Genomic DNA, 27489 nt, shown 5'->3' on the forward strand with positions numbered 1-27489 from the left:
ATGGTGACCAGGTCTGCAGGGCAGGGCAGTTAGGGGCAATCGGGCCAGCAGGGGAGCAGTTAGGCATCGATCACGCTGGCAAGGGAGAGTAGTTAGGGGTGACCAGGCCGTCAGGGGAGGGCAGTTAGGGGTGACCAGGGTGTAAGGGGAGGCCAGTTAGGAGCAATTGGGCCAGCAGGGAAGCAATTAGACAGCGATCAGGCTGGCAGGGAAGTGGTTAAGGGGTGATCAGGCTGACAGGCAGAAGCAGTTAGGGGCATTCAGGCAGGCAGGCAGGCGAGCGGTTGGGAGCCAGCAATCCTGGATTGTGAGAGGGATATCCGACTGCCCATTTAGTCCCGATCCCGGTGGATCCCAAATTGGAGAGGGTGCAGGCTGGGCTGAGGGACACACATCCCCACACCTTAGGCACGCATTTCATGCACTGGGCCTCTAGTTTTATAATAAAACTTACCCTAAATCTTTCAAAGGCAAAATGAGTCTGTTTTAGTTAAATGAATTCTAGAACTTTTATTATTTCCTGGATGCTATTTTTATTTCTGGGTCATTCCCATGTACAAGTTACAAAGTTTAACTTGCAAAAGGAATACAACTAACATTTTTTTCTCTAGTTTTTCAGATTTTTATGAAAGACACTATTCAGCCATTATCTGCTAAAATTATTTATTCTGTTACTTTATTGAATTTTTTATAATTCTGAAAAATGATATGTTACTTTGGTTTGTTCATGTCCTATGGAATTGATATAAAATTAATCAAAAGTTTTGGGAATAGTCTGTGACTGATTCCTGGGTTTCAATGACATGATTGCGAACTTCCTCTACTGATCAGAGTGAGTTCATCTGTTATGAAGCTCTATTCTTATTATTTTCTCAAGTTTTCAAGATCTACATAAATTTTAGGAATAGATACTAGAATGATATTTCCCCATATTAACTTAACCCCTTAAAAGTTTTTAGTTTAACTATTTTGAATTTTCTTGAAGATATTTTTCTAAGAAACATAATATCTTCATTTATATAAATATATCAATTTTATGAGTGGTATTAAGAAGCTTTTAAGGAAGAAAGACCATTTTAAGTAGTTACTCCTCTTATAATAGTTTTAAATTATAGTAAAGCTTAAACTGAACTGGAAACATTCAGATTGTAAAGTTAACAAGAAAAATAAACCATAAATATGTGTAAATTGTTGGGGTAATTGTGGAACACTTAATAGATTGTGATTTGAAAAGCAGCCAGGCATTTGGAAAAGAGTAATACTATGGATACAATTATAGATGTGGGAATAGAAAATGCATGGGCATGATCTATCTATATATATATATATATATATAAGCCTAAGTGACTGTTACAACTGAACAACCAGAATGACTGGTCGACCAGTCGCTATGATGTGCACTGACCACCAGAGGGCAGACGCTCAATGCAGGAGCTGCCCCCTGGTGGTCATTGTGCTCCCACAGCCAACTTCACGTGGCCTCTCCCCCAGCTGGCTAACCTCCTACAATCCCTCCCCCCTACCAGACGGCCTTCCCAATAGGCCCCGATTGGGGGATCGGCCGGCCAACCTCCCAGGTTTGCTCCCCCAAGCCACTTGGCCCCCCGATAGGCCTCGATCACCTGCCAGGCCGAGGGACCCCACCCATGCATGAATTCGTGCACCGGGCCTCTAGTTAATCTATAATAGAGCAAATGATTCCTAAATGAAGTGTGGAAAATAAAGCTGAAGAGATAGATAAACACCAACCTGCAGATCCTGGGATACTGGGCTTTACCTTGTAGGCAATGACTCAGTAATCAAAGATTTTTGTCTGATGAGATTATATATGTAAAGCAATTTTGGAAGAATATGTATTCAGTATTAACAAGTGGGATTGATTAGAAGACTTGGGACTAAAAACAAAACGAACATTAGTAGACTAGGCTTGAGGTGAATAGGGTTTGGGTAGAATGCTTCTTGTGCAAATGAAAAGAAGAGCTGGGACCCATAACAATGTAAAGGAAGAATTGATGGCAAAGAGAGTGCAGTCCTAATAATGACTTGGTAAAGCACAAAGGGAAAAAATACATTAAAACCTTATGCCTGTATATCTAAAAGGGGACAATCAGAAAGTATTTACCAGTTTTCAGTGAGACTATACTAAGATCATTTGGCTAAAGATCAATATGGGTAAGATGACTAGTAAAATAAGTCATTATTTTCAGAAACGCAAGCATATTCCCTCTCGTGTAATTGTGATACCATAAAATCACTTTATTCTCTCAGTCAAGTAAGCACCAGCTTATTTGTGTAACAAATCAAATCTGGGGATACATGAGGACCCAAGAGACTTCCCTAATAAAAGACCATTGTACATCAAATACATTTTTCTTTGCAAAATATCTTACAAATGAAGACAAACCGCAGTTATGAAATACAAGGAATCCATTGAAAGGGTATTTTATTAGAAAAATCCGATTATCAAATATTTTTATTAGCATAGTATTGGATATTGTGTCATCTGCCAAGAAATAGCAGCTATTTCCATCATATGCCAGGTTGATAAGCCATATTGAAACTGTTGATCAAGATTTTAAGGCCAGAGCAAAAGAGTAGATGAGGAGACAAAGACTGCAACAGGCATCCAGCTCCACAGCTGGGCGTAGGCTAACTCTTGAGATCAATGACTAAATTGAAAAATAGCAAATTAAAATTTTGTCGCAAACTAGACAGAACTTTAAAAAAACTGTCTGCCCAAGTGCATGTCTGGTATTAGTCATTCTATCCCTTGCCCACTGATACTCTCGGGCTTTCTTTCCTCGCCTTTGTCCTGCATCGCCCTGAGCTCTGCCTGAGGTCAGCCAGAGGGCGCAGAAAACATTGTACCCAAGTATGAGCATCACCGTTTCTAACCCATGTTTTGCATCAACTCTGGAGGTTGTGGCTCATGTTCAATTTTAAGAAATATGGGGAGAAGGTGGCTCACAGCCTAGAAGAGAGAAACAGCAAAAAGGACTTTAAACAAGCCTTCTATCTCTCTCCCAGTGCTCAATTACCTGTGGCAAAGGAATGCAGTCCCGTGTTATCCAGTGCATGCACAAGGTCACAGGACGACATGGAAATGAATGTTTTTCTTCAGAAAAGCCTGCAGCATACAGGCCATGCCACCTTCAGCCCTGCAATGAGAAGATTAACGTAAATACCATAACATCACCCAGGCTGGGTAAGCTGACCAAAAGGGAATGGTTTTGAGAAATACGGAAATACTCATGGTGTCTTCTATTTTGCACATCACTTTAAAGCTTAGTTATAAGTGGATACTAATTAGTTTGGTCCTAACTAAATTGGCTCTATTTTACTGTGGGTTCATCCAAATGGCCAGGTGGGTAAAATATCGTAAAAAATAAATTATTTTGATCCCTGAAGCTGTCTACTCAGAACCAGACCCTGGAAATATGAATGTCATACCACCCAAGCTCATCATGTAAAGGGTTGAAGGGTATAACCATATTTTGGGTTCTGACCAGTCTCATGGCAGAACTATCAATTAAGGTAGTGTCTAGTTCAGTGGTTCTCAACCTTCCTAATGCCGCGACCCTTTAATACAGTTCCTCATGTTGCGGTGACCCCCAATTTCATTGTTACAAATAGAACATAATTAAAGCATAGTGATTAATCACAAAAACAATATGTAATTATATATGTGTTTTCTGATGGTCTTAGGTGACCCCTGTGAAAGGGTCGTTCGACCCCCAAAGGGGTCGTGACCCACAGGTTGAGAACCGCTGGTCTAGTTGAAAGATACTTGTAGTATATACCTTAGACCTCTCCACTGTCAGTATCCTTCCTTGTGATCATGGGTACAAATTATCCTTTGGAGAAACTTAGAGTAAAAAGTGACTTTCAAGACAAATGGGTACATGGATCTATATCACTCAGCAAAAGGTACAATTTTTTCATATTTAAGGACATAATATGACATACAAATAGCTACTAGTAACATTGATTCCAATGACTTTTATGTTGTAAAATGCTTTCGTGTGTGTTCTCAATACCTGCCATTTAGTCAGCCGTCATGAAGAAGTAGGGTATGTATTTTAATTAAATATAAGCCTTCACTTGCATAACAAATATTCATGAACAAATTAGCCTTTATGTCTGTGGCAATTAGTGGCTTTTACCAGCACTGCTGCTTGGCTGTGATTGGGTTAGTCTATGTTTAACACCTTCCGTTTTGATCTGTGCACATAATCTTCAGGAAAACAATTTAATCGTAAATTCTTATAGATACTCTTCCAGGCATAGATTCAATCAAATGGAAAAGTTTGGTTCTTCAAAAAAAAAATTCCTCTTTTTTGAGCCAAATAATTAACATTTCTAAGAAATAATCAGTTCAAGGAGAATTAAGAGTAATTAAAACAAAAAGTTAAGCAATCCTAGAGCAAATGCTGCTAAATCCATGTATTTCAAACAACATAATCCCTTTCTCCAGCAATTACTTGGAGTTCTTGAAGTACGTGGCAAAAAATAATGACCTAAAAGAAGAATTTAATTAAAATTGCATTGTTTTGTTTATTATTTCTTGACAGTGTACCCCCAAACACAGAAGCACAGTGATTGGTAAATCTAAGGTTTCTAAGTGTAAAATAATGAATTATATTAGAATAGTGGCAAAAGATAGAATTGTAGCAGGACTGACTTTTATTATACATGCCAGGACACACTATTTCTTCAGAAAACCTGAGCCTAAATTTACATGACCAATTTTTTTGTATCGAATTCCCATTTTAAACACTTGAATGCTATAAGTTTCAGTCACATGATAAATGGCTTTGATGTTAAAGGTGCATTAAATCACTGTCCCACAAACAAAATAGAAAGACTCATACTGTAGATACAGAGAACAGACTCACAGTTGGCAGAGGGAGGGGGTTTGGGGAACTGGATGAAAAAGGTAAAGGGATTAAGCAGAACAAATTGGTAGTTTCAGAATAGCCACATAGATATAAACTGCAACATGGGGAACATATTCCATAATATCAGAACTATGTATGGGGTCAGCTGGGTGCTTGAAGAAGAGGGGGGACCACTGTAAAGTGCATGATTTTCTAAGCACTTTGCTGTGCATCCGAAATAATATTGAGTGTGAACTGTAATGGAAATATTAAAAAAGAGGAAAGAATAAAATAAAATGTGCGAGCATATTTTTGTTTTGCTATTTCTTTGCAAATTGACCTATAACAATACTTACTAAATTTCATTCCCATAAAGGTAGATATATTGAGCACATTTATTTGTGTTTTTAATCTTCCCAACTAAAAAATCCAAAAGAAATGTAAATGAAAACCATAAAATTGATCCATAAAAGCCATTTACAGGACAATTCATTGATTTTGGGAATATCTGTGAGAGCATTATTCATTCACTTTACTCCTTTATTTCAGGGTGTATATGTGTGTGTGTGTCTCTGTGTGCATAGCTCTGTGTTTTAAGTTCCACAGGGAGTATAAATGAGTCAGTGGACAAAATCCCCATTTACATGATTGCTGTTTACTTCTACTCATGACACCTGGAATATCTACCTGTATTGAGTATCCTGTGTTCTGCTTCACAGCTGCTCTGACTTTCAAGTGCCTAGGAGATCAATGGCCTGTGTACTGCCGAGTGATACGCGAGAAGAACCTGTGTCAGGACATGCGGTGGTATCAGCGCTGCTGTGAGACGTGCAGGGACTTCTATGCCCAAAAGCTGCAGCAAAAGAGTTGACCTCTAGCAGGCTGGCTGGCTCACAGCTCTTTGCAATTGCATTATTTATAGACACACACACTAGCATGTTTTTCAGACCAAATATTATCAGATTACATATAATTTAATCAAATTAATTTATTTTGGGGCCTGCCTAACATCAATATGGTGCTTCTTTTGGTAATACAAACATTGTGATTTATACTATAGGGCTTCATAAGTCATTTTTTTATGAATAAGTTGGATCCAGTTACCAGGGAAAAAAAAGAAAATTAAGATTGGTAGGCTTAAAAAAATGTTTTTTAAGTTAGGGCTGGCTCTAAGGTGCTACTCTCTCCACACCAATACCATTGAGTTATGCATAATGTATACTACTAATTTAGCATAATAGTTTAGCTATCTATGGGGAAAATTATTTTTGTGTTTTGGTGTCCTAATACAGAATTAGCCCATTTTCTGTACTCTGAAGGAGATGTGTAAACATAACAAACCTCATAGTGTTGAACAGGTTTTTAGAGAATGTATTATGAATTTGGTTCAGACTTAGAGACATCTATGGAAAAATTCTACTGTAATTATATCCTTATTTTAATAATGGAAAAGAAAAAATCAAAATAGAGACTTTGATCATGTTCACGAACATGTACTTGAACACAAGTATTGTAACAATGAAACACTGTAATTAATGATTTACACTGAATCACCATTGCACTGTCGATATAGTGTAGAGAAACCGTTATGGAAATGGTAACACCCTACAAAAATGTGTATTATTTTTAACATGTTGTCATTAGATTTTAGCTTTTTAAAATATTTTGAAGAAAGAAAGCATTGATCCACCCATTTCCTTGTATTTTTTTTTAGCAGATTTTAAAAGAATATAGTAGGTACGTAAGCCTCACAAATCATGAGAAAACTTACTAAATATTTTTCAGCCTTTTCCCTAGAAACAAGGAAAGACTAAAAGCTGATAATATTGTGGTAGTTTCATTGTGTTTTTTCTTTATAAAAATTAAAAAGTTTTACAATTCTGTGAAACGTTAAAAAAACAGCTTAAATTTTTTCTTGTGAGAAAATATTGTACATGATTCACATGATTCCTTAGATTTTTTTTTTGCAATAAAATATGTGAAATTTCCTTTTGGGAGGCAATTCTTCATAGGTCTCTCATGTTTCCACAAGTCTTGGCACTGTCTGCTTTTGTTCTGGAATATCTTCTAAGGGATGTTTGTATGGTGAACAGCTTTGGAAGATAAAGTTCGTGTCTCTCTTTGGAGCAAAGGGCAGACGTGTTTATTTCTCATTATAGAAGTTTCACAGTCCCTAAGTGGGGCTCCTCACCTGTAATACAACGCTCTGCATGTGTAGGTATCATCTGGCTCCTTTATGTCTGGTGCTTCCATTGGCATTACTACCATGAAAGCCCTCATGCCACAGATCATGGCACCAAAAAGGGGAAGATGGGTTTTTGCCAGTTTATGTTTTTTTAATTAAATTTGTTGAACTAACATTGGTTAATAACATTATATAAATTTCAGGTGTACAATTTTATAATATGCCATCTGTGTCCTATGTGGTGCGCACCACCCAAAGTCTTTTGAGTATGTCTGTTTCAAATAGACCTTCCAGGATTAGGGAAGTTACCATGGGGTGGGCTCAGGGACTCTTGGGTCCACTATGAGACAGATTTAAGCCAAGCTTGATCCAGTTATCTGACTTCCATAAGCTTTTGCTCTGACTGTGGGACTGCAGTGGCAATGTAGTGTCACCAAGAATCCAGGAGTCATCAAAAAGTAAATTATTTTCCTTTCCCCAATAGATAGTTCCCATCAGGAAAGACTAGAAGGTAGATTAACAATATGGGTTTTGGACAGTGTAACAAAATCTTTCCTCAAAGGATCTGGCCTCCCCTTCATTCAAGGAATTCTGGATCTGTGAACCTGCTCTCATGTGGAATTTGATCTAGAAATGCAATTCCCTGCTATGGTGAGTCAAATCAGACTTCTATTCACTAAGACTAGAAATTTAGTGCTTATACAAATACAAGACTTTAGTAGAATGTGTATCTATTTCAGTCCGAGGACTCCATGATTAATTAGGCAATGCCAAAAATCTTCGCCTGTCAAAACATTCTCTCTACCCCTTTAACTCTACTGCCCTTTATGGTAACTGTGCTTTCCTGGTCTTTGGCGGTGAAATTCAGTCATTTGGTTCCTGCCCTTATGGTATTCCGTATTCTCATTAAATTCAGGAAGCCCAGTTCAATGGCAGCATTTCCCATTGTCATTCCTGACATTTGCAGACTAGCCACTTGAGAGTTCTTTAGGGATTCCAATGCTGCCTTCAACAATGAATTTTTCAAAGCCTTGGTGAAGGGAGTGCCTTCTAGATGGAACACTGAGGGGACATATGGAACAGGTGAGTGAACACACCTATCATATTAAAACCAATCTCCCTAAACATTTGTATACCTCCCTCTATAGTACCTTACAGCAAGTATGTTTTAGCATCTCAACTTCATTCAGTATAGACAACCATTGGGTTCAGTTTTCAGATAAATTGTTAGAATTACTCCCAGCCACATCAACTAATACTTCCTAGAATCTCTACTTAGTGAACCCATGTCAAAAACATTTAGGCTAATTCAACATTGTATGCTTTCCATCCTAACATAACCCTCTTAAGAAACACCCCTGAAACACGTACTTTGGGTTTCAGTAAATATGAATTTGTGAAACGCTGCAGTTCTTTTGATATGTCTGGTACCGCTTGAGAAGTCACACTTTTTGTCTGCCCCCCTTAAATCTTCTGGGACTTGATCTGGATATGGATTTAGAAGACATGATAGATGTGGAACATGAGCCGTAGAGCTGAAAAGGTTTTATTTCAAGATAGTGTAAGCTTTCTAGGTCCCAGCTTAGTCTTTGAGCTGTGACTTTTAAACCTCATTTCTCCCTTTAACTTCTCTAGTCTTTTTAGGAGCAATGAATCAACACCACAGTCATTAGTCTCTTTGTTTCTATTAAAAAGAGTTTATGCAGCAGGTACTTGCTTTCTATAGGCACTTCACTCTAGATGATAATAGGTAAGAATTTAAATAACCATGTTGGCATTTTGTGCCATGGATGACCAGTGTCCCATTTACTGGAAAGAGGGTCACTAATGTCATTGAGTCTAGTCAGAGCAGAGAACGAATTCCAGGTTTCATTTCTTAAAATTTTCTTCCTTGGAAACATTATTTTTTGTGCCGGCAATTGTCATGGTTCAGTCAGCCAAACAGTGTTAGAGTGTTATGGGATAACGGATCTGAATTCGTAACATCAGGAGGAGCTGGGGAATATCCATGAGACGAGTGGGAGAATCAGGAGTCACCAACTGATCTGAGCAGCCAGGCACATCCAGGTAAGTATGACTATGAAGGATTGACTGTAAAGATGTCTATAGGATGCTGCTGCCTCTGTATACCTCCCTTCTTTGTAGGTCCACAGCCAAACATCTGGTGGTGGATTTGAGTTTGCTGTTAGTCAGCAGGTCCAACAGTTGGAAAAAAGAAATGGGCATGGAGCTCAAGAAAAGGCCACTTGGGAACTGCCAAGCACCTGTGCCTCTGTCTATCCCTGCATCTGATTACAAAAAGACTTCTGGATTAATGGATGCTGCTTCCATTTTGCCTTCCAGATGCCATGCAAGTTCCTCTTTTGGCCAATTCTAACCCAGAATCACACGAAGAAAGGGATTCTTGGAAATGTAGTTTGCTTTTTACCTGTAGATGACGAATATGATTTTTATTTTTTCAGTTTGCTTTATAACAGAGACAACTGAGATGAAAATCCATAGTCTCACTCTTAAAATAACAGTAAACCTTTTTAAGTGCTTATTATATCCTGAACATTCTGTTAACCACTTTACCTACTAAACCTCACAGCAAACTTGTAAGGTAGTATTAATATCTTCACATTATAACTGAGCAATCTGAGGCTCAGAGAGTTTTGGTAACTTGCCCAAGAACACAGTTCAGCTGGATGTAGTAAAACCACTAGGACTCCAAATTCTGTGCACTCAATTATCCTGATTGCCTCCCTTGTTCACCACTTTTGAAAATAGGTGCACAAGGACTTACAAGCTCATTGCAGGCTTTCTTTGTATTTAAAACTATCCAACTGATGTTGAAATTCTCTCAGATAATTTTGAGGAATCCCAACTGCTCATCTGAATTGTACAGGCTTTTCACCTGAAAATACTTCCAGGTATTTCAGTAAGTTATTGTTACAAATTAGAGAGGAGAGGGGGAAAAGAAAGAGGTAAAAATGAAAGAAAATAAATGAAAGAGGAGAGAGGAAGAAAGGAAAGGTCAGAGAATGAGAAGAAAGAAGGAAAAAAGTTAATATGTAAAAAAGTTTTGCTTAATGAACCATATTTAATTCTATTTTCACAATTCTCATAGTTCAGAAAACAATAATTCCGGATCCAAACCAAAGGGGAAATGATACTTTTATAAAAATTTTCTGTGAAGAAAGCAAATGCTTATCTGCATCCAGAGGGTTGAGAAGTACCAGATATCCACATTTCCACCAGATTGTCCCTGCAATATACTAGTAGTTCCTTTTTTTAAAACAAGGCAGAGAAGTTATTTTACTTCTTTCCTATTTTTATTGATTTCAGAGAAGGGAGAAGGAGAGAGAGATAGAAACATCAATGATGAGAGAGAATCATTGATCGGCTGCCTCCTGCATGCCCCACACAGGATTGAGCCCACAACCCAGCCCTGTGCCCTGACCTGGAATCAAACCCCACCCTCCTGATTCATAGGTTGAAGCTGAACCACTGAGCCACGCCGGCCGGGTAATCAGATGTTTTAAGGGAAAGAATGTCCACCTCCATCCGAGGTGGAGAAACACGGACCAGACTCATCCTCCCACTTAAAGAAGTCAAACCCCGGACATATACACGGGGGAAGGTTTTCAGAGACGAGAGCAGGCCTTGCGGGGCAGCAGTCTGAGAAAAGGGCACGCGAGGGGAGCCCCACGCACGCTCCTGGGTCCGACTGGGAAGTCCCCAGACCGGGGAGCAGGGAGCAGGACGAAGCCGGCCGGTGGGCCCTGGGTCTGGAGCTGGAATTGAGAATGCGTGAGGCCGAGGCGGCTGGATTCTCGGGCAGCGGTCCAGAGAGGAGAGCAGAGAGATAGAAACATCAATGATGAGAGAGAATCATTGATCGGCTGCCTCCTGCATGCCCCACACAGGATTGAGCCCACAACCTGGTGCCCTAATCAGGAATTACTAGTAAACCATGACCTCCTGGTTCACAGGTATATGCTCAACCGCTGAGCCATGCTGGCCAGGCCTAGTTCTTTATATTTCTTCAATATGAGTTTGTACATTAAAAACTACCAGAACAGAATATAGAGAATGTCTGTAAACAATTTTGGCAATGGGTTCCTTTTTCACTGAGCATGATCAACTAGAAAACAGAACACTAAGCCATTTTTTAAATCAAATTTAATTAGATTATCCATTTCCAACCAGAGTAGAACCATCATCATTTGTTGAACAAAAAGCTTCATGAAGGTCTACAGAAATGATTTCAGTGTGGAAGGAAGCATCCAATGGGTCCCTTTTGTATTGTGTCACCTCGTACAGAGACTCATGAAGGAAATGTATGAAATACATAATCAAACACCAGATGGGAGTATAAACAAATCACCCTAAAATTCCAAAGGAAGGACAATCATTCCTACTAAGGAACATATGCAAAGGTTTTGTGAAAGAGAGGCTAGGCACTAGAGATGACCCATAAAGGATGCTTAGAGGTGGTCAGTAACCAGGGCCGTGGAGAAATGTTTCCAGATGGGAGGACTGACACAAGTAGAGGCACAGGGGGTGAGGTCGGGGTATGGCCAGTACAAGGAAGCGGGGAGAAGGACTGATTTCTTCATTGTCAGTCACGTGGGAAACCTACAGGGGTAGTAGTGAGAAACAAGAACTGATGGTTTGGGCGGGGATAGAAAGGATGGTGGGGAAAGATGGAGAGTCTGAGACTAAACGACTTGTAAATGAAAAGACAGTATACAACCCTCTGGGCATCTGGAGCATGGCGGAGGAATCTGAAGAAAGGACGCCCAAGGAAAACTGAAGGCTCCTTTCACCCACCTCATAATTTGGCTAAGAAAAAGGCCTGGCCTAATCAATATGTTTGGATCTAAGTTCTGTGTCTCCACTTGCCAATATAGAGAGCCAAAAAGAAGTTAGGTTCTCCTTGAAGATGTTTGTTATTCCCCAAAGAATCTTTTAGGAAAAGCAAACAGCCTGAGAAATATTTGTTCATTAGATGTATTCTGGCAGCCACCAGAAAATTCCAGAAAGTACCAAGCACAGGCACATAATACACTTGATTCTTGAAACAACTGATTTAACTGGTTATTGTCATTATAAAGTACTTTTATCCAGTAAATGTATTGATAAAACCACCCAGATGTATTTCTAATATTGTAAGACAGAGAGTTTGGTCCAAAAAATTCTTATAGAAAGTGTTGATTGCTTAATCCAGTTTTACAGTCATAAGTAGGACAGATGTTTTGGTTTGGGTTTAACACCCCCGTGCTTATTGCTATAGAGAAAGTCAGTACTCTCCAACGTCTTGCTCAATTCGAGAACATCCTGGCTGCTGACTCTTATATGGCTCTATGGCACTCTCCTGAAATGTGCTGCTGATACATTCCACATGTAACCATTCCCCCTGGAAGGGAAGCCTTCCTGCTGCGTCAGATGGGTCTACAGAGGTGCAAACAGAACAAACAATTTATGTCTTTTAGAACTGCTGACGTGTCTATCTTTTCGCCTTCTCGCAAGTGGAAGGGTTTTCTCTTCCCAGTCTAGGTGGAAATCAGTACTTTCCCACTGGGAAGTATGGGTTGCCTAAGGCAGAAGGGCTTCAAGTAAGAGCTTAATTCCGTTAAAGTCATCATCGCTTCCTGACTTAGTGCACTGTCTGTAGCTTCACTCCCACCTTGGCTCCCTGACCAGCAGATGGGTTCCCTTAGGACAGCACGTCGGCCATGTTCCCACTTGGTTCCAAATGTACGGTGTGGACACCAAACACATTGTAGGAGTGTATGCAAGTAGGAAGAGTCCAAGGGGCCTCAGGTAGTGAATGGGTTAAGACAGTAGGTTGGGACACTAATTTACTGTAGCAAACTAAGCAGCAACTGCTTGCCATTTCTCTACTCAAAACGAAGCTGACAAGCTAAACACGATTAGGTTTCACCTGAGCCTGAGACTCTGGGAGTGAAAAGATGAGAAGAAACAAGATCTTGCCTATCACATTTGAGGCTGCGTGGGCAGGGCCAAGTCTGCCGGGTTAGCTTAGTAATGATCAGAGAGAAAAATTATGTCTCTTTAGGTGATTATCTCATGTGCTCCAAATTATGGACCGTAATACTGAAATTCTGGCAGCCTTTCTCCGAAGAATAGCTCCTCTTTATTAACCTGTTATTTCTGACTCTATATGGAGAGGCATTAAGTGCTACACATATCTAATTTTGGCATCCTATTAATTTTAATGTGTAGCCCCATTCAAGCATCCTAAATGTGTGTGTGTGGTGAAAAACAAGGCAGGGTGCTGCATTGTTCCTGTGTGTTGACGTGTCATTTTGAGCGTGGCATCCGAGTGCAGCTGAGAGAGCTGGTTTCAGGTGCCAGTAGGAGAATCCTCAGACTCATTCATAATGGACGAGTCTGACGGGACCAGCCTCACCTGCCTTTGTTTCCTCCCTTAGACGAAGGGAGACATGGATCTTTCTGCTTTGCCAAATAACAACCATCCTGACAAATTCCTGCAGCTTGACGTGAAGTTGTTAATGAGGAACTCAGCCCTCCTTCAGGCCAACCTGGTGAGGTTTCCGGGCGGGAACTACCCTGCGGCCCAGCACTGGCAAAACCTCATCTACTCACAGGTACGGCCTGGGAGCCTGAGGACGGGCACGGGGGCTCCTTTCTCGCTCTCTGCCATCTCAGCATTTGTGCAAAAGGAAGGCTGGAGGGAACCGAGGGCAAGGTTGCTTACTCATTCTTGCCACAGAGAAAAGGTCTTTCTTCCTTAACATAAAAGACTCTCCGATCACTTTATCAAAGATGTGAATTCTCCCAGCCATTCATTCCCCTCCAACCATTAGCTTCCCAGCATGTCTTCATTTTAGAGTTTGCCTAGCCCTCACTTTACTTCTCTGAGGATTCTTCAAACCAATTTGCAAGTAAGGTTTTGGAGGGAAAAGCTACCTCCATTTTTTGGTGTATTCTAAGCACAACGCATCAGAAGCTTACGTTGGAAGCTCATACACCTCATTCAGGCCAACTGCCTTTCATTTCATGCAGGAAAGACTCAGACAGCAAGAAAGTGGAAAGTTAAGGATGGAAGGAAAGGATATAGCAGGAACTCTCCACCCTGTAAAGGTGCTGGCTGTTATTTTAGATACTCTTAGTCCCTCCACATGGAAGGACGTACCAACCAGGTCTTCAAACCCAATGCAGACTTGACTTCTTGCTTTCTTCTTTTGCATCTTCCTTCCTTTTGCTGACCAGGAGACAATAAAACTGTGATGAGTTCCATGTGCTGGAATACACATAAAGGCCCTGACTGCTGCACAGCTCATGAAACAGGAATCATCTTTGTTTTAAGATGTGAGGGCTAATGGGGTTAAGGGTTAGTCCATTTAGAAACAGGAAGAAGCATTGCGTTTCAGAACAGATGTGACTGACCCACAAACCCCTGCAAGTCATTAAATCCTTTGGAGTGGTTCAAATTCCCTGAACAGAAATTTGTTTTCTTTTAAGAAACAGTTGCTACTCATGAGTCCTGGTGTAAAGTGACTCCTTTGTGGTGCGTTTTGTGGGCTCCTGGGGACCTTTATCATGAGATCATTCAAAATCAAGTACACTCAAATGATTATGTAAGTGTTTCCTCCACCTATAAGGGTTTTAATTTATTTCCATGGTAAGGCAGCTTATTATGACAACTGACTTTTAAACATTTTTGCATCTTTTCTATTTGGAATCCTCAAAACCCTCCTGCCCATCATATGCACCTTTTTGGTTATTACTTTTGTGTTTTGTTTAGTTTTAAGCTAAGTGCAATGAAATCCCTCCTTTTTCTTCCTTATTGTTTATATCATGGAATAAAATGATTCAAAAATCAGTTAAGAAAACCTTGGCTTCCCTATGCTATGAAGTTAAGTCTAAGAAAACATATCCAATAAATTCCTTTCAGGTTGGAACACATACATCTAACATCTTTTGTTTGGTACTGGAGTTGACCTATTTTCTTCATGTGGAACTTCACAGTTTCAAGCTCTGTTGAATATTATTCCAAAACCTGAATGAAACACAAATTTTTAAAGGGTATATTTTTCCACAACCTCTATTTTTTACCAAGGAGGTAAAAAAAAAAAATCTGCTTCTTATGTCCTTGAATAAATTATTGGTAATTGTAAACTGCAGATAAAGTTGATTTTGTTATCCTTCTAACCTAAAAAGAAATATTAAATGATTGAAAAAAGGCCAATTTACTATTGAAATAATGCATGGGGATATAAATGGGTGTAAATCAATTACAAACTCAGGTAGTTGGGTAGGTGTAGCACAAATTATGAGTAACAACAATTATATTTACTATTTCAGATTGCAATGTGTCAATAAGTAATTCTTCTCTCCTTGGCTGAATCTTAAAATCTGAGAGTGATATATTCATTGGATAAAAAGTAAATCTAAAAAGAAATGAACACACGAAATTTTTTAGTAACTATAATGATAACTGGAAGAAGGTGCTGTATATACCAAGTGAACTGAGGTGTTGGGATACACAAGGTGGCAATTGTCAAATAGTTCTTAATTTAAAACCCTTATTCTACCGGGGAGACATTACGCATTGAACAGAGGTTAGAAATTTGGCTTCTTGTGTCATATCCTCAGCAAGACAGTGGGAGAGACATCTGTGATGGCCCTATTCAGTCCATGCTTCAGTTTATTTCCACCTGCAGAATTAGGATAATATTCATTTTACATATTTCCTTAAAACTGAGAACAAAATATGACAAAAGTAATTGAGAAAAAAGATTTTCTATACAAGTATAAGAAATGGACATTATTATTATTATCTTCATTTGTCAATATTCAAATGTGTTGAAATTATCCTTTCATTACAATTTGGAAAACAGCAGATAATATCACTTGCATTGTTTGATTTATACTGTGGATGGAGGTGTGTATGTGTGCGTGTCTGTGTGTTTGTAGATGGTGGTGTTGAAGGATGTAGTTAATACATCTGTCAAGCTACATGGCTAACTCAAGCAGTAGATTTTATACTGACCTGAAATCCACACAAACTTCAGATTTGTGTCAGCTTATCATTTGGTATTACACCACCCCAGGTAGGTGCATGGTGTTTGGGACTCAGACTACCTCAAGGAATGTCAAAGGATTTAACCTACAAACATTGCCTTCAAAATTGCTGGTAACTCAGCAATTAAAACAAAAATCCCCTAGATACCAAATATGAAGTTGAATTACATTTTGAAAATGAAATGGATTTTAATAAGCACTGCCTTTATAATTATTCAAAGTATGTATACATTTTTGGGATACCTTGTATATATCATTTATATTCATTATTATTTGTTTTTAAGATTTTTAAAAATTCACATTTTACTTTCAGAGTTGAGTCCCTAGGCCATTTTTTTAATGAGCTGAAGCAATACGGTGCATAAAGAAAAATGAACACAGGTTCAAAGGCTTGCCAATGGCCCCAGTCAACTCCCTTCTGCACAGACACACAGGTCACCCATATTTGCAGAGAGTACAAGCAAATAACCCTTGATTCTACTATACTTATATTCCTTAAGTTCTTTCACTAGAGGAATAAAGAAGCTTCACAACAAATTTCATCTCAGTGTACCGAGAAACTTTCTCCAAAATCTAATGTTTCTGGTTGTTAAAATTATTTGGGGCATGCATCTGATGAAGGCCCTTGGAATTGTATTCTACATATTTCTGCCAACCCCTTTAGAAAACGGGGCAATGAAAGGAAAGGGCTGATTTTTTATTTAGTTTAAATGATAAAATATGTTTTTGCAGATATTGCGGCGGGCCTTTTTTTGATTAGTAGTTAGACTTCAGAATATTTTCTAACTAATGCCTTTGCTGTATCTTTTCTTGGCTTCTGTCACATCTGTTTCAGAACCCAGGAACATTCCTCACTAAAACTGAGAGCTGGAGCGACAGGCCCAGGGTAAGAGGCTCTTCTCCCCGTGACATTTAGACACTGTTCTTCACTGGGTTTATTTCTTAATCACCTTTCCTTGCTTGGCTGTTGTATGCCCATGAAAAAGAAGTAAATTTGGTGAGTATCTAGCCAGGCTCTGCCACATGCTATCATTCTGGTAAACTAATATATATATATCTCCTTGCTGAACGGGAAAAGTGAAAGACGCCATAGTAATTCTGGGATCCCACTGGGAACAGTGTGTGTGACCTTCTTCCTTGAAGGTGGGGAAGGTTGTTTGGGATGCTTCTGCTCTTGAGACCTCCTGATGCGTTGTTCTCTGAGGTCCTTGGTGCTATAGTCTAGGAGACATTCCCATGTTCATTGTTCTCTTTTTCCATATCAGAAGTGGGCCCTCCTTCAAGCCTGTGTAAGGATTCAAAGTTTACTCCTATTCATGGATATTTGGAGGCCTAGGGTTATTGTTGTTGCCTGGTCTGTGTGTTTTTTTTTAATTTCAAACAATCAAAAACTTTTAGGTGTAGGGTAATGGTTTCTTTGGTAAAACCTATCTTACAAAAATTAGTAAGTTATTTGTTAGTGTGAGCCTTGCTTTTCTGCCTCCCTTTCTCTATCCTTCGACTTGAGGACAGCCACCTGGAGGCTGTCAGGGATTAGTTATGAAACCACACCCTTAACATAATCTTTACCCCGAGTCACTTCATTCAGCTGAGATGTTTTAATGGACTTCTTTGGCTCAATGCTTTTTTTAAAAAAGTCTGTATATCAGTTTTGGGGGTCTATAAACATTCAGACTTTAAACAGTAAAAGGCATAAAATTTCTAAACATGCACACTGTCCAGTTCTTTCTCTCATCTCACCTCTTTCTTACACCAATGCTCTGATTCTTGTAGTATCATTATATGTACATGAACACTCTGATAATATGTAAGTATTTCTCCTAGAGCTACAGGTGATTAGATCCCAGTGGCCACAGATGATACTTTTACCAAATGATTTTCATTTTAGGATGTGAATAGGCCTCATTCTAGCTTCTGATATTGCCATATCCTTTTCTACCACTTGACTGTGAAGCCAATGCCACACATTTGTGGGATTTCAAGATGCCACTTGTGTGTTAGGAGGGGTACAGTGGGTTATCCTGTAATGATAAATACCCCAAAGACTGTCAGTTACTATAAAGGAAAAAACATTATTGCTCATGAAAAGTCTGAGGAAGAGCAGGTGTGTTTGGGGGACAGCTCTTTTCCAAGCAGTAACCCACGCTTCAAGTTCTTTGTGTTTGTAGCTCTGCCATCTCAGACCCTAGCTTACAGTGACAGAAAAGAAGAAAAGTGAGCCGAAAATCTTTTGGTAGATTTCAAGAGCCAGGCTTGGATGTGTAGCCTCTGTTATTTTGTGCATAAATGATCAACTAGAAAAAAAAAGCTGCCTCCAGCCCAGTTGGTGTGGCTCAGTGGTTGAGCGTCAACCCAGGACCGAGGTCACCAGTTTGATTCCCAGTGAGGGCACATGCCGGGACCATGGGCTCAGTCCCCAGCCGGGGGCCTGTGGGAGGCTGCTGATTTGCTTCTCTCTCATTGATCTTTCTCTACATATATCTGTCTCCTTTCCTCTCTCTCTAAAAATCAGTTAAAACATATTAAAAAAAAGTTTGCCCCAGTTTAAATTTAAGAAGGGAAAACGAAATTGGTGTGCATTTAACCAATCACCATAATACCCAGCTCTCATTTGTTTATATTTGCCTGCTATATACTTTCTACCTTCATTCACTCTTATTCTTTCTGAGTCCTTATATTTTAGGTATTTCTCCTGTAAATATTACATAACTGAATTTAATGTTTAAGATAATCTGACAATCTGTCATCTAAATAGGGGGGTTAGTCTATTTACATTTAAATTAGCCTCTGTAAATTAGCCTCTGATTATTTCTCTCTTTTTTTTATTTTCCTGAGGCATCCCCCCATTTTTTTGTTTTGTTTCTCTTGTCTTATTTTTTACTTTCTCTTATATATTTTTACTGCTTTACTGAATTAAGCAATACATGTTTTAGTAATATCTCTGTGTGATCACTGAAGTGATTCCTTAGTGTCCTCATAAAAAAAAAATGCCTTATACTCTTGTTACTGTTCAATGTTTTAGCTGTCTCTTATCTTAAAAATCATATGTTAATGATTACTATTTCTATTTACCATGAAATCAATGCTTTCTTAGATTTATACATATATTTATCAATTTTCTTTTTTTACCTTTTTGTTTTCATGCTCAGCATTCCTTTTTGCATCTTATCTTTTTCCTTCTAGTACTAATTTTATTCTGCCTGAAGTACATTTTTTAGAGATTCCTTTTTTATTGACTTATTAATGATATATTCTCAGTTTTTATTTGTCTAAATATGTCTTCTATTTTACTCTTTTTATTGAATGATAAGTTACTTATACATAAATGGTATAAATAATAAATTGCATAAAGAATAAATGGACTAAGCAATGGTTAATGCCAAAAAAGGTTAGGTAAATTTTAAAATATTACTTTTTTACATAAATATTTTAAAATGTAAGTTATCTTAGAGTCCATATAACTAAAATAATGGAATTACTATTGAGTTTTCCTTTGCTAAATAAAATCTATCTAAAATGTAGATGAAGAGTTGTAATCAAATACATGCTTTTTTTCTTTCTTAAGCTATTTCAAAAATATTATCAACGTATAAATGAACTCCAACCATAATTGGTACTTTTATGCAGCCATCAAATTGTTAATAAAGCTATACTCTTAATTTTTAAGTGTATGTCTTTCAGGCATGAGATTACCATGCAACACAAAAATAAATGGCACCATGTTTGAGGAGAAATCTCAGACTTTCATGAATGTGACTATAGCTCTGATTATTTTGCTATGTTTTATATATTAGTTTTTCAAGGTCCTTATACATTGTAATAGCGTGTATTATTTTTTCTTTACCCTGAAACTGTTCCCTCATTTATGGAACTTCCTTGTTTAAGAAACTCAAGGAATAATCTAGCAGGCAAGAAAACTGACATAGCCAATTTATCAATGTCAGAAGAATTATTCCTCCTCAAAGATGATCAAAGATGTCTAGCCTTGAAGAAAAAAGCTTGAGTCAGATTTATGCTAATCTGAAATGATCTAAATTTCATATCAAATTGTTTTTTCCTCAATTCAGAAACATTTTCATGAGGTCATCCATCTTAAAGAGAAATACTAAGTCAAGATGATTTATTATTTCACTGCAAACTTCAGTATTACAGAATATAAATTGATTTTGAGCACGCTAACAACCTAGTAAAGTCAGAGAAGATCTCTAAGTCTATTTCTAATTATGTAAAAAAAAGTATGGATTAAGAAAATTAGAAAAACCTAAGACCAAAGAGAATGTGAAAGGTTTTATACAGATGATTTTTTGAGATTACTAGCCATTACAAAAGGAAACTACGTAATATTAGTTGACAACTTAGCGTATATAAATACATATTTAACATGACCTACATACCCCAGTAGATGCTGAGGGAATCAACCTATTGATGATCATAAATATGACACAGAGGAATATTTATTGCTACTATTGAATCTTCTCTGTTTTGTGAAACACATTTTAAAAACTGCTATAAATTAATGAAATTTGCTGCCAGTTTTTAAGGGGTAAGCCTAAGTTTTCTGAAAATTAACTTATGTGGAATTCCTCTCCCTTGATGCCCCATGATAAATGAAGCATTATGCTATAAGTTTTTTGTTTCTTCTCAATTATATTTGGCCAATGAACAAATTTTAACTTAAACATTTTCTGCCTTCATGATAATTTTGTAGTCATAAGAAAAAAAAGGAAAGAAAAAAACTGAGGTCAACTTAGACGAAAGGAAAGCACACATTATATGATTCCATTTATATAAAATGCGAGAGAGAGAGAGAGAGAGAGAGAGAGAGAGAGAGAGAGAGAGAGACCAACTGCCTGGCACTGTTAAATTTGGAATACTGGTTATCCTTGGGCAGAGTGAGGGATAGTGACTGGGAGAGCACATGAGGCATGCTGGTAATGTTCTGTTCCTTGGTAGAATCTTAAGGTTTATTTGGTTTGTGAAAATGTATTTATGACATATGTGCTTGTCTTTATGTATATTATGCTTCAGTTAAAATGTTTTTTAAAATCTGAAGGTCAATATTAGAGCAATCTAATAGCCAGCATGTCTGTAGACACAGATAGGAGTGCTATGCTAACTTAGTCCATTTCTCCAAGATATCTGAAATAAGAGTCCCAAGAGAATTTTCATGAAAGCCAAGGCATGTCTATAAATGCCTTTTAATCTTGACTTTGCTGGGTTAATAGAGCAATATTAAATATTATTCTTATCAGTCATGGAATGCACAAATAGAAATGAAATGTCATTAAATCTCAATGCAAGCGAGCTGGGGGAAATGGCTTTGTTCAGAATTGTACAATTTGAATTAAAGAACAGTGTTCTTTCTCCATAGTTATAAAATAGCATTTTAATGAATGATTACTGAAGCCAAAAAGATTATAGGCAAAGAAAGAACTCAATGGCCCAGCCAGCGTGGCTCAGTGGTTGACTGTCAACCTATGAACCAGAAGGTCACGGTTCGATTACCGGTCAGGGCACATGTCTGGTTTGTGGGCTAGATCCCCAATGTGGGTAGGGTGTGCAGGAGGCAGCCAATTAATGATTCTCTCTCATCATTGGTGTTTCTATCTCTCTCCCTTTCCCTTCCTCTCTGAAATCAATAAAAACATTTTTTAAAAAGGAAAGAAAAGAAAGAACTCAATGAAATAGAATTCTAGGTCACACTAGATCCCAGACTCCTTTCCTCATTATCCTAATCTGTTGGGTTTCCAGGCAGAATCAACACATTTGGGGGTACAGTTCTTTCCTACTACATTTTCTGTCATCAGTGGCCCGCTGGTAAAAGAATCCTTGTCTCTGCCTCCTAACAGAGAGGAAAGAAGAATATTACTGCTCAGCGAATGAGGGGATCCAGTGTGAAGGGTGCTGTCTTCATAGACAGGCCCCCACCATCTCTCTCATCAGTTCTGAAGAATAACCCACTATATGGTGACGTAAGCTTGGAGGAAGCTATGGAAGAAAGGAAAAAGAATCCTTCGTGGACCATCGAAGAATATGACAAGCGTTCCCTGCACACAAACCTTTCTGGACACCTGAAGGTACTCAAGGCAAAGAGCCAGTTCTTCAGTTGAAGGGGGAGATCAGTTAAATATCCTAAACAACATCGGTTTTGAGGTGACAGGCATTCTTCCCTGGGCACAGAGCCTCCAGGTTTCAGGCCATTTTAGCCTCTGGCTTCCCTTGTTCTCTCCTCTCTTTGGGTTTATTTATTTGTTTTGAGTTTTACAACAAGTTTGATGTGGCACAGAAACAGTGTTTACCTGGAAGGTAAAAGTTTTTTGAAAATTAGCTTGCCAAATTATGTGTGTTTTCCCATGGTTGTGTGACCACTTGTGTTCATGAATACTTACGAATCTCTTGTTCAACATGTATTCAAACAATATTGATTCAATATTCTGTCTTCGGCACTGTGCAAAGCAGTTCTCATCAAAGATCATTTCATTTCAAGCCCACTCGGTGATTTAAGATTGCAGACTTACATTTTGGACTTTTTCCTGTGTCTCAGTAACAAAAAACAAAACAAAACAAAAGCATTTCAACACAGGAAAAATATGCAATGAACTCATTCACCCAACTTAAGTCCCCTCACCCCACTTGTATCCCACGCCCAGTGTCACCCACCACATAGAGGACCTAGAAATACCTGGAAAGCAGGAGAGTGGCCCTCTCTTTTCTGAGTTGGACTGGATTCCTTCCCAGCCTCTGCTTGCCTCTGCTGCCCTGGAGCCAGGAAGGCCTGACGGTTTCCAGGTACCCTTTATGCATATCTGTTCATACATTAAGTATCTAAAGACTTTTGCAGGGGACAGCCTTATGTCCTCTTACAATCTTTACACTTTAAAAATCTCAAATGTGCACTCCTTGAAATATCTCATTGTCCGGAGTCTTTGAAGTTTCTTAATCTTCTTGTAGATGTAATGTATCTCCTCCTTAATGTAGTCTCTTTTCCAGAGAAGTTTCCATAACAGATACTCCCCCATAGCAACAATAATCATGTGTTTTTTATCAGGAGCCTGAAGATCAACCTCTAAGAAGTCACTTCCTACAAGTAGGAAAAATGTATTGATTTATTTCACAAACATGTCTTGACTGTAGAACCAGATAGAGCGACAAGATCGAGAGAGAGGACTGTGCCCATCGTGGTTATAGAAAGTGCTGTGCAAAGTCAGAAGAGAACAAAACCACACTGGATTAGTGAAAAGTTAATTTATGCTGGATTTGAAAGATGTGGAGAATTCAAAAGATATAGATGGTTTGCATAACTGTGGGGGGGTTCTTCTGTCAGGCGTAGCAAGAGGAAATGCACAAGTACAAGAAAGTTAGAGAATTTGTCAGACTAAGCAGTCTAGCTTTGCTGGCACTACAGCTGAAGTAATAGAATAATGGGAAAATAAGGCTAAAACAGACTAAAAGAAATTGTTTGAATGTAAGAATAAGGAAATTGAACATTATTGGCAATGAGGAGTAATTTTTTTGTTGGACAATTCCATGAGTTATGTTTAAGAAGCTCAAACATGAGGATGATGGCTATATTGCTTTTCTATAACCAGGGTCTACCCCCTCCCCCCATCCTCTACATGAAATCGCTCACTGCAAAGCAGTGGCCCCTCAGGTCACAGGTTCATTTGCATTCTTGAGGGATGTTTCTGGAAGTCATGACTTTTGTTTTGGTTATAATTTCTTCCTATTTATGAATGCCTCATTAATTCAACTTTTCCCCTCACCTTTTCTTATTCATACCTCTTATTTAGCAGACAGAGCCCCTAACTTATTTCTGAAAACTTTTCACCACCATGGGTCATAAAAGTTTAAAGTTTCTTGGACTACTCTCTTTTTTCTAAATTGCTAAGAATATATATATATAAGTGCTTTTAGTTTGGCCCATGTAACTTTTCTCCTTCCTTATTTATAAACTAGAGTCCTGGTGCATGGATTTGTGCACCGGTGGGGTCCCTAGGCCTGGTGCAAAAGGATAGATGCAAAATGTAAGAATGCAAGAAGAATTTAGACCTCCTGAAGAATCCCACATATCCTTCCCCACATCAACTCCTACACTCCATGTCTGTTTCTTTCACGGACCTCATCTTCCTTTCTTCAGAATTCTTCAGGAGTTTCTGCAAAATGCAAGAATGCAAAACAGCCTAAGTGACTGTTACAAATGAACGACCTGAATGACCAGAATGACCGGTTGAACAGTCTCTATGATGTGCACTGACTACCAGGGGGCAGACGCTCAATGCAGGAGCTTCCCTCTGGTGGTCAGTGCGTTCCACAGGGGGTATGCCACTCAGCCAGAAGCCGGGCTCATGACTGGTGAGCGCAGCTGTGGCAGCGGGAGCCTGTCTTGAGTCTGCAGCAGCACTACTGAGTGGCAGCAGCGGTGGCAGGCACAGCAGGCTGGGATGAGCATGAGCAGCACGGTGCTGGCTTGGGCTCCTCCCTGGCTGCCTGCTGCTTGGTGCACTGCTACATCCCCCGAGAGGTCCTGAATTGTGAGAGGGCGCAGGCCAGGCTGAGGGACCACCCCCTCTCATGCAAGAATCCATGCACTGGGCCTCTAGTATATATATAAAAGCCTAAGTGATCGTTCGACCATTCGACTGGTAGCTATGACACGCACTGACCACCAGGGACAGATGCTCAATGCACAAGCACAGAAATATGGAACGGACTGATGAATCTCAAAGGGGAGGGGAAAGGAGGGAGGGCGGGAAGAGATTAACCAAAGATCTTATATGTATACTAGAGGCCCAGTACACAGATTCGTGCACTGGTGGAGTTCCTCAGCCTGGCCTGCAGGGATCAGGCTGAAACTGGCAGTCTGACATCCCTCAAGGGATCCCGGGTTGTGAGATAGGGCAGGCCAGGCCTAGGGACCCCACCGGTGCATGAATCCATGCACCGGGACTCTAGTTTATAAATAAGAAAAGAGAAAAGGAGCCCCATATTTAGCTATGAAGGGAAGCTTTAAGCAGAATTCTGGAAGTCCTCACTGAAGAATGGAGGCAATTAACCTTGCAGACAAAGTGCAGGCTGCTGATGAGGACACACACAAGGGCAAGAGTAGAGTAGACAATTTAAATCATCTATCCTTTTGCACCAGTCATCCAAATTTTATTTTAATACTTTAGCATTCCTAAAACTATAAAATTGAAACTAATAGCAATGTGATGGAAGAGTTGTATTGCCATGGCCTGAATCCATCCAGCCTCCTGCAGGCATGCACATTGCCTCTTACTGGGCATTGGTGAGTATGAAACTAGTTCACTGACCCCGAAGCTGCCATGGAAATTGGCTGGTTTTAAGTCCACTGAGACTAGAGAGTGCGAGAGAGGGTGGGCAGTCCAACTGCAAGCTATTGCAGTAATTCAGGTAAGAAATAATGAAGTGGGTTTTAAAAAACTAGGGTTTCAGCATTCACCATAAATTTGTTGTATGCTTACTGGAATCCAGACAGAGACACTGACTCTTTAGCACTGAACATAGCTGGATAGAATAGAAGAAGAAAAAATTTAAATGTATGACCAGTAGAGTTCACAGGTGATTGTTTGGACATAGGAATGAGGTTGAGTTGAAGACAATTCTTTCCAGCTGAAAGGAAGATGAGGCCCGTGAAAGAAACAGACATGGAGTGTAAGAGTTGATGTGGGGAAGGATATGTGGGATTCTTTCTTCAGGAGGTCAAACAGTGCCAAAGTTCTGCACGTCAAATATGCTGTCACCCTCTCCAAGGGGGACCGGCAACCTAAAAGGCATGGAAGGGACCCTTGATTCTTAGTCTTACTCCTCCTCCCATGTAAGGCAGCTCCTGGATTTACTGAAAAACTCATCACATATGTTTATCTCTACCTTGCCAACTAAATCAAACCTTGAAGGCTCATCTAAAGCAAGGGAGGAATTTTAATTTTATTTCAACTCACTAACCTGATTGGCACACACTATTCATGAGATGTAAGACGCACTAAATTGGCATAAAGACGGCAGAAACACTTGAGCAATTTAGTCAGTAAATCATGCAGGACTCCTAATGCATTCTCATGCGGACCTACAGCTCGGAGCCACGGGGATTCCCGGGCAGCCCAGAGGCTGCACTTCCGTGTGGGTGCTGTTCAGGGAAGCCTAGCCTCTCTTATTTGAGTCATGACACTTCAGCCTCACCCAAGACAGTGTGAACGTGGGCCTTTGGTACCTCCGGCGGCGCTTTGTCTACAATCTTGTATTGATCACTGATTGAGCCTCTTCTCCATGTAATTTTCTTTTAGGAAAATCCGAATGACCTACGGTTTTGGTTGGGAGACATGTACACGCCCGGTTTTGATACCTTATTGAAAAAGGAAGAGGAACAAGAGAAGCATTCAAAATACTGCCGAATAGGTCTGACTTTGCTCCTTGTTGCCTGCATCTTGGTTTCCATAGTGACTGTTAGCACATTTTTCACCTAAAGAAACTGCCACAGACACAACCCCCTGAAGTTTCTTAAAAATCTTTTCAAATAAACATATGCAGAAAAACATGTTCAGGTGGTGTGAGTGTTTTGTTGATTGCTTGAGATTTGTTGGCTTTCTCTACTTTGTGCCCTGAAACCTGGGTAAGAATTCCAGTCTGAACTTTGTCCTTTGGGAAGGAATGCTGGGGATGGAAACCACAGAAAGTGACCATGTACAACCCAACTAAACACTGATAGAGAGCAAAGCAGCACCGACAATTGTCAACAGTGTCTTAATGCTCAAACTACATTCTTTAAAGCACTGTTGCCTTGCTCTCCCCCTCCCCCACCCCCTCCCCGTCATTACTAGGAAAGTTGAGCAGGTCATTTTTTGACCAACTGCCAGCCACACAGGCTAAAAGCTTCTGGTTGTGCTGCCTATTGAGTTGAGTTCTGCTGTTTTCTCTCCCTTTATTCCTCTTTAAGCCAGAAAAAAAGAGAAAGTGAAGACTTCCTCTAAATGTATTGCTATTTCCCCAGTAATCCTGTGTAACGCCTCTGCTTCACGCAGCAATTCCAGGAGACCTGAACTTAGACCGGCCGTAGTTATACAATTGATTACATTTAGAGCCAATTGTGCTCATGACGTGATCCAAATTGGTTAGTGGTGGCCCCTGGTGGCAGGCAGTAAGAATGTTTCACCAGCCATGGCTTAGGAAGGAAAGCCCTAAAAAGCAGAGGAAATACTGTAAAGAGAACAGGATTTGAACCCTAACTGTGCCATTTGCTAACTGTTGGACCTGGGAAGTTATTCTCTCCCGAGAAGGGATAATATCGTCTTCCCCACAGAGCTTGCCTAAGGACTAAATAAGAGACACAGGTAAGAGCAACGGCTGGTTCCCAGT

At 39.5% G+C, this 27489-nt stretch overlaps 2 protein-coding genes across 2 annotated transcripts in view; both read left to right on the forward strand.

Annotated features, from left to right (window-relative positions):
* ADAMTS19 (ADAM metallopeptidase with thrombospondin type 1 motif 19) overlaps nt 1-6524 on the forward strand; it is a 199919-nt gene extending 193395 nt beyond the window's left edge. The window contains exons 25-26 of the mRNA XM_006763708.2: nt 3028-3205; nt 5597-6524. Of these exons, the coding sequence (XP_006763771.2) occupies nt 3028-3205; nt 5597-5748 (330 nt within the window). The 3' untranslated portion in view covers nt 5749-6524. The remainder of the gene's footprint in view (nt 1-3027; nt 3206-5596) is intronic.
* Nucleotides 6525-13419: 6895 nt separating this feature from the next.
* KIAA1024L (KIAA1024-like ortholog) lies at nt 13420-26616 on the forward strand. The gene is made up of 3 exons (XM_006763709.2): nt 13420-13679; nt 21969-22196; nt 26421-26616. Exons 1-3 carry the CDS (start codon nt 13515-13517, stop codon nt 26598-26600), a joined length of 573 nt encoding a protein of 190 aa, XP_006763772.1. The 5' UTR covers nt 13420-13514; the 3' UTR covers nt 26601-26616.
* The last annotated feature ends 873 nt before the right edge of the window (nt 26617-27489 follow it).

This window comes from Myotis davidii, unplaced genomic scaffold, assembly GCF_000327345.1.
Source record: "Myotis davidii unplaced genomic scaffold, ASM32734v1 scaffold319, whole genome shotgun sequence".
Classification (NCBI taxonomy): Eukaryota; Metazoa; Chordata; class Mammalia; order Chiroptera; family Vespertilionidae; genus Myotis; species Myotis davidii.

Excerpts from the sequence above, each read along its gene's own strand:
- KIAA1024L (XM_006763709.2), top strand. The coding sequence starts at position 13,515 with ATGGATCTTTCTGCTTTGCCAAATAACAACCATCCTGACAAATTCCTG. Across the intron at positions 13,680-21,968 it reads AAAACCTCATCTACTCACAG|AGAGGAAAGAAGAATATTAC; the intron begins GTACGGCCTGGG and ends GCCTCCTAACAG. Across the intron at positions 22,197-26,420 it reads ACCTTTCTGGACACCTGAAG|GAAAATCCGAATGACCTACG; the intron begins GTACTCAAGGCA and ends ATTTTCTTTTAG.